Source organism: Centruroides sculpturatus, unplaced genomic scaffold (assembly GCF_000671375.1).
Source record: "Centruroides sculpturatus isolate CEXI.00-Female unplaced genomic scaffold, Cexi_2.0 scaffold892, whole genome shotgun sequence".
NCBI classification, from domain to species: Eukaryota; Metazoa; Arthropoda; class Arachnida; order Scorpiones; family Buthidae; genus Centruroides; species Centruroides sculpturatus.
The window spans coordinates 42,273-50,728 of NW_019385138.1; the positions used below are offsets into that span (position 1 = coordinate 42,273).

General features: G+C 25.8%; 1 protein-coding gene across 1 annotated transcript; it reads right to left on the reverse strand.

The window, feature by feature from the left end:
* Positions 1 to 2,437: 2,437 nt before the first annotated feature.
* LOC111635310 lies at positions 2,438 to 7,745 on the reverse strand. Its single transcript, XM_023380242.1, has 6 exons — positions 7,606 to 7,745; positions 6,867 to 6,990; positions 3,092 to 3,234; positions 2,833 to 2,971; positions 2,570 to 2,750; positions 2,438 to 2,504 (listed from the first exon to the last, which is right to left on the reverse strand). The coding sequence occupies exons 1-5, from the start codon at positions 7,643 to 7,645 to the stop codon at positions 2,579 to 2,581; spliced, it is 618 nt and encodes a 205-aa protein (XP_023236010.1). The 5' UTR covers positions 7,646 to 7,745; the 3' UTR covers positions 2,438 to 2,504; positions 2,570 to 2,578.
* Between the last annotated feature and the right edge of the window lie 711 nt (positions 7,746 to 8,456).

An 8,456-nucleotide genomic window follows, 5' to 3' on the forward strand; every position in this document is an offset into this window, starting at 1 on the left:
TTTGAAAAATGTATAATATATTGACTAATATATTTTTTATGCTTTTTTAAGATTACGATTGTTGAATATTATTTATTTTGTTTTAATTTTAATAAAGTTATAACATAGAAATATTAATATTCACAAAAATTCTAATGATAAACAAACCGGAAAGTCGTATATAGTTAATAGGGACCTCCTGCCCTAAGTATTTCATATGTGGTCTCGACTTTCATTTGTCTAACTCCGTTCTGAAGATTAATATAGACAGACAGTGGGAATTTATGTCTAAAATTTTTCAAATTGCAGCTTAACAAACGTTTTCAGCTACCTTTAAGATGTGTTTTAATCAAATTAAGATAGCTACTTTTAGTCATCTTCAGATTATACACTTATATTTAAGATACGTAATTAGCATTTGAATGTGTAGCTTGATGACAGCTACTAAAATTAATTGAAAACAACTATTTATTTCTTTAAATGCCTTTCTGGACATTAAATATTTAATATTAATATAAACTTATTTGGTTTTTATGTCCAGTTGCATAAACATTTAATGTTTCTCTATATAAAGTTTTATATAAATGTACAGTACAAGTAGCTTATATATAATTATTCATGTGTGAATAACAAATTACTTACTAAAAATTTTATCAAAACATAAATTACTTACCAAAGTAATTTATTTAAAACTTAAAAAATTTAACCGAGAATTTTGACTATTATTTAGCAAATTTAAGCACTTTTGAAAAGTATTGTATGAATAATTATACTGTTTATTATTTATGCCTTAATTAAATTATTATAGAATAAATATATTTCAAATAATAAATATAGACATAAATTTCTTATTATTTTTCTATTTTACTCAAAAGATTCTTCATCAATAATAAAATAATCAAATTACATTATTAATTTTACTATATTAAATATTTTATTAGCTATTTGTTAAGGTTAATTTTAATATCTTATAAATTTTTTAAGTTTTTCAAAGTATATTTAATTTCTTCTTATACATTCTTATATATCTTTTATTTTTATATGTCTTAATTATCATTTTTAATTTATATTTATTTTAGAAGTATATAAAATTAAATTAATGAAAACAGTGCGTAAATATATGAATAGTATTATAAAATATACAAAATTTTATTCAGGAATTTTGGTTACAAAATAAGGATTAAAAAGTTAAAACTGAATAAATAAAAAAATCAATAAAATTATATTTATTTTTACATTCTTTATGTTATAATTATAAATAAATAATTATATATTATTTACATATATCAATTATAATATGTGTAAATAAATATAAATAATTATACCACGTAAAAACATTAAAGAAATAGAGTTTTATCTAATTCAATTCTAACAATAAGTATATTTTAAATTATGCCTTAAAATTGTAAAATAGCCTTTTCAACTGATCACTGATATTGGTGAAATGCTATGAATTTTCTGTTATAAAATTATGAAAAATTTTCTAAGGTGCGTCAAATCAATAAATTTTTCAAATATTACAATTAAATCAATATATCAAATGTATGGATTAAATAACTTTTTAAAAAGTATCGTTAAAGAATAAAATAAAATAAGGAATAAAAATTACTTTTAGGTATTAAAAAAAAATACCATTGTGTAATCTAATTTTATATTGGTTACATTTTAACATTAAAAACACTCTGACGTTAAAACACTGTTACAGGAATATTCCCTTTATAGCAGAATTTAATCTTATGACTAATAAACAATTAAAAATAAAAATGAATAAATATTTTAACCAACTTGCCTTGTTGTTCCATCTGTCGTTTAAAATTGTTATTACGAGATTGTAAACCCTTTTGTATTAAGTGTGATTTTGAAATTGTAATTTAAGTGTGGATTTATAATTTATTTATAAAAACTCGATTGTAAGTAGCAAATTTAAAAAGTAAAAGTAGATATTTTTTTGATTTTTATAATAATCATATTCATTTTATAATGAATTGTAGCATCTTGAACAAATTTCCAACCTACATTTGATTAATGTCTAAAAACATATTTGGCTTATAACAACTTAAGATAAAATTACTAATTCTATTCAATTGTTAATTTGTAAAATTTTATATCTACATAAATCAGTTTAGGTGTTCATCTATTTAACTCTATTATTTAAATACATTTCTTTTTGCCCAGATATTTATGTACAGACTGTATAAAAATATAAAAATTTCTTTGCTTTTATAGCTTATTTAAAAGTTTTAAATAGCTACTGTTCAAATTTTCATATATGTTGAATATAACTAATAAGTTTGTGGGCATTACTATAAAATATAGTATTTTTAATTGATCATTTTTTATTACTTATCAGTGTAAACTTTATTCTCATAGTTGCAAAAGTTTATAAATTAAAATTGTTTTAGTTTTTAATTTTCTATCTCAATAAACTGTAATTAAAAATAACGAATTGAGATATAAACTGTATAATTGTTTAATTTTAATTATTTACAATATTTTCATATTATAGCAAGAAATAATCAAAATATATAAANGGTCCGAATCTGCCGCCCCCACTACGCTACGCCACTGATTAAAACTTTAATTGAAATATATAAAAACTCTATTCAGATATGTTGTTATTACAATATTCGGATGTTTCGTATGGAGAACATACTAATTTTATTTGTGGTCCAGAAATTCTCTCTCCGATAATCTGATGAATTTCTGCTGCTGCTTCACCACAACTTTTGGTTAAAAGTTCTTTTTGGCAAAGAATATATTTATGGAGTGCACTAAAAGATATAATCATGTCATTCAAAACTTCATAAAAATTTAAAAAAACAGATTAAAATATAAGATTGAATACAAATTTACCAACAATGAACCTTGATATCGTAATTAAAATCGTTGTTTTCTTCAAAATTTAATAAAGCCATTTTTTCATTAAATTCTGGAGCACATATTTTCTCATCTTTAAGCGCTTCGTGTATGCATCCCGTGTGATTCAAATATCCTACATAAGTTTAATAATCAAAAAATTATAAAATAAATTTAATGAATATATTTGCTTTAATATAAAATTATATATCTATATATATAATATTAAAGTTTATAAAATAAATTTGATACAAACTTTGCTGAAAAGGTCCGGGAATACAAAGATCATTAACAAAGACTTCCGTTTCAGAAAATAATTGATCAAATATTTTCTGTTGTTTTGAAGTAAAACAGTTTGATCGATATCTACTTACGCATGAAAATGATAAGTGCAATTGACTGAAATAAAATACGTAAACATTTTATATAAATTACAATTTGAAAATAGCTTTAATTTAAACAAAGAATTAATAATAATAAAATATATCTACTATTATGAAGGTCTAACGTATTTGTCTGTTATATAATTTGTTTTTGATTTTAAATTCTACTAAACCAAAGTTCTAAAAGAAACTCTAACGGAACATCCGTTATAAGAAGGAACAATTCGTGCAAGACAACGGAACAATTCGACATTTTTATGACACACGCCGATGACACATACTATTAGTAAGAATCAAGAATGAGTCGCTAACGGAGGAAAAAAAATTTTCCTAAATATTAGATGTTTCAGATGTGACTAGGGACGTATACTGTATCGCCATTTCCTGCGATATCGAGTATTTTTGGTATCGAAAAATTTCCCCGAATATCGGATCTGATATCGTTACATTTCTCACAGACAGGTAAGGTGTGCATGAAACCGGATTTCGCAGACGAATCAGAAACTGAAATGAAATTTTACACTATTTTCGGTTAAGTTAAACTTATATAAAACAAATTAATGACCAAAAACCAATAAATGTATTACGTCAAATCAAATTTCATTTCCACGATCTATATGTGCTTAGAGTTTAGGTTTGTATTTATACACGTAAATAAATATTTAGATAAACATTATACAGTACTTTTGTTTGTTAATCAACTTGGACCATCAGTGATGTTTAAAATTAGGTACGTACAACTTGTATACACTTGTTTGCACTAACAATTGAAAATTTGAACACAATAAAGAATTTTCAATGTAAAGAAACTGTTTTACCTGTTTACTAATGATTTATTATCCACCCCTATCCCAGTAGTATCCACAGAGCCCATTAACAGCACTGTACATCTGGGGCTTCTTTTTTATACATAACACATCTTATGAGTGTAAACTGAAGTATTGACTGACTGACTTCTGATTTAGATAGACGGGATTCAATTTCTCGGAATAAGTAAAAAAAAAAAAATATTAATTGCTGCTCTGGGACCCACTCGGTATTCACCGTAATAAGTACTGTACATCTAACCCTCTTTTTACTGGGTCCATTTTTTACGAGATTTTGAAATAACGCGGTCGACAAAAGAAAACTAATCCTCTTTTTATGCGATTGATTTTTTACTCGGGGAAAGCAGTTTTTTTGAACATTTTTAAATTTAAATTTTTGTCAAAATTGTTATTGTTGAAAAAGTTACTTTTTTGTTGAAATCAAGAGTTAATTTTTCTTTTTTAAACCGAGTACAATATTATATGCACTGTACTGTACATCAGAGAATGCTGTATGTCGATTTTGTTTCCTATGCTACCATGTGTTTACTACATTTACGTATAAATAGTGTTAATGATATAATTATAATGATATAATATGATAATAAAAAAGATCGTGTTTCTTTTGTGAATTGCTTATTTTTTCGTTCCGTTGAAGTTGTGGATCTTATCGAGCATTTTCCTACGGGATGAATGTACCGTATGTTTGAATGCTTTTTACACAGCATTCCTTAGAACGTATCCATCGCGCAAAAAAGAAGAAAGGTGTAACTTCTTATTAGTAATAACAACTGGAAGGCGACAGACTGCAAGATTTCCAGTTTCGATACCCGATGTAGATACTGATCGGTATCCATACTTTCAGACCACTCGTGATACCGGTATGGATACTTTTATGGTATCGGGACATCTGTAGATGTGACCATGTAAAAAAAAAAATAGATTGTGGCAGTACAAGTAGAACCAAGAACAGTCTCACAGCCAGAAATAATTCATTGAAGGCTACAGAGGCAAACTGAAAAAATTCCGACTGGTATTTTTTTCTTTTCTAGGTAACAATAGGCTATTAACTATAGATCAAGTGTAAAAACTGTAAAAGTAATTTAAGTTTACGCGATGAAAGCGAAAGCATATATTATATATTCTGCATATGGGCATTACCAGTTAAGCAACTAAGCTAACTTGTGAGGGACAGCCACTTTATAGCACCCCATAGTTAAGGTTCTGATCAAGAATAGTGGACTCAAGATGTGGGGGACTTCAAACATCCACTCTGTCGACTGTCCCTTACGAAGCAGTATCCATAGTCATCTAGTTATCATCCGATTATCGCAAGAAAATACAATACTCTACTTCCACATAATAATATCTCCTGAGTATTATTGCAAACCCTTGCTAGTGTTGATATATTTTTCTCAACGGTACAAAAAACATATTTAGAGATTTAAAGTGTGTTTATGTTCAATTTCCATCGGAATCCATGCGACACTCATCCTTCAACAAAGGGATGCCACAAATAATCTCGAGGTTCACTCAGGCCAACCGCTCGGGCCTGACCGAATTCATTAATACCAAACTGCGGAACTCACACTAATTATTATAATATATACTGTATATGCAATTTATAACAGTTTGTCGGGTCCACTGAATATTTTTATAAATGTTCTTATTTATGGAAAAGTTTCTACATTAGTTTTACTTATCGTAATATTGACTTTTGTCTATCGTAAATAAATTGTAGATTTATCAGATTGTGAAATGCTTTCATAGACGATGCGAATATATTGCAATGTAATATAAAATCGTAATTAGCCATTGTTGTAAAGTACTTTATTTAACAATAAGTGAAACAAACTAACGGTAAGTCAAAATTTATTAAATGAAAGTTTCCTGCTCTATTAATTAAGTTAAAGGCTCTCTACTCTATAAATTAAGTAACAAAATCTATCTGATTTCTTTAGAATTAAGCACAAAATTAATATATAAAGATTGCACAAAATTACTATCATACAGGAACGTTATTTTGATGAAAAAAGTAGACTTTATTTTCTATTTTTCTGGAAAGGAATTTGACCCTCATCAGTCCTTAATGTATAATAATGGTAAAACTGAAATGATATCTAATGTGACCGCTGGAATAACTAATGAGTAAAACAATTAAATTAAAGCTGTAAAAATAAAAAGGTAAAGCATAATAAAATATAGAAAAATTGGCAAATAAAAAAGTAAAAACATAAAAACTTTAAAATAAAGTAATAAAAACGGGCTAAAAAGTTCAGTAAGTTCTCTACAGAAATTTTGTGCTTAATTGTAAAGAATATAAGAGAGAACAAGTAGCAATCAAGTACTAAAATTACACTATCTGATTTATTTATTATATTCTATAAATTACGCTGAATATTAGTTTAATGATATGTCAATGATATATTTACGACAAACCGGATTTGTTTTAATGCATGTTCAAAGAGATATCAAAATTTTAACAGACAACGGAACTCGAAGATTTGGTTTATCAGTAATAAACTATTTTTTATTATAACTTTTTAACTTCTTATAGCCTACATTAAAGTAATGTATCGAATTTAATTTTAAGTAAAATTTTTAAATCCTTACAGAATAAATGTTAATAAAATTTATTTCATGCATAATTTTAGTATAATATCAAGAATGCAAAGAGGCTGAAAGAATTATAAATTTAACTAATTTTATCATTACGTTTTTATTTTTAATGTAAAAACAAACGAAATTATTTCATATATATATATATATCTTTTATATTTAGAGAAAAAATTTAAAATATATAATTCCAATTAAATATTATAAACTATATTTAAATACTCACTGACAAATATTTTGTAGTTCTTCTTCAGTGTATGCCATTTTTTCAATTCGACTCATCTGCTCCATCCATGTCAAGCATTTTGCTAAATTATCTGCAGAACAGTCTAAACCCCATACTGTACATTCTACAGTTATAGAAAATATTTTGTTAAAACATTTGTTAATAATCATGTTATTAAACTTTTGCTCTATTTTACAGTCATGTAATAAAAAAATTAATTAATTTTACAGTTATTTTTTTTTTCATTTACAAGAAAACATGTTCATAATTTACGTATTTTTTATATTTAAAGTCACAGAATTTCTGACTAAAATAATCATTTAGGTTAGAATAAAATTACAGTTTAGAATATAAGTAAATATATATAAATGAATATCTTATTATATTTCTTATTTACAACGTATCTAAGTGTAATTAAAGTGTCAAATAAATTAATTCTAATAAAACTTTCCAAGGTATATTGTGAACTTACATCGCCCAAGAGCTCTATATATAATTGTATACATTTTGACAGCATTCATTGATGGTGAATAAAAAAGTAATTTTTTAAAAACAGTTTTAATATTAATGTTAACTTGATGATTTACTTTCTGTTAAGAGAATTTATAACGCCCTTTAGACACATGCTCCTCTCTTCTATTAATTCTACACCTCTGCATAATTCGTTTATATATATTTTAAAAATTGAATTGTAATTAATGTATCAATATAAATAATTGAAAAAACAGGAATTTCTTACCGCTAACAAAACACAAAAAGAATATAAATAACTTGAACATTGCTATAGTTGTTGAAAGTTATCTCATTACTCTTCCAAATGCAATTAGATCAGGATCACATTGCTTTATAAACAGGAGATCCTTTTTTTTTTTTAAGGAAGTGGTTTATTGAATGTAAGTCACAACCAATTATAAGTTATGATGTGGCAATTGAACTTTCTACTGACCTACAATACATTCAAAACATTAATTATTTATTTCCATCGTCATTTTTCTCTTTTTATTTTAATCTATATATTTTATTTTATTATTATTACAATTTATTTTGTCTGTAATTACTTGATAAATTTATAATTTATAAATCAACTGATCTAGAACAATACAAAACTTAAAGAATGATATCACTTTATATAAAAATGTTCAAAGATTATGTATTAAATGAGTGAAGAAGTTTTAAAAAAAATGATAACCGAACATTTATTATAATTTATACAATAAATTATCTATGGAGTCTGACTTTTTCCACACTTTCTACATATTGCTTTTATTAAACGTATTAAAACTTTTAATATAAAATTCTTTAAAAATTATGTTTACACGAAGAAAAAAATCTAAAGATATTATTGAGATGATTATTAGAGAGGTTGCGGCCGAAGTTTTCATCGCGAAAACGTGTACATCGGACGTTCAGCGCCGTCTTCCTGTAAGCCTAAAAGTTTGACAATGGCGTTTGGAACGTCAGTGGAATCATGCTCGACGTAGAGAGGTAGCGACAGAAAACACGCACCCGCCGTTCTATGCGCCGCTCTACGACGAAAACAAGCTTAAGCAATGAGGTCGTCGAACGGTGCACACTCGATAAGTAATCCTA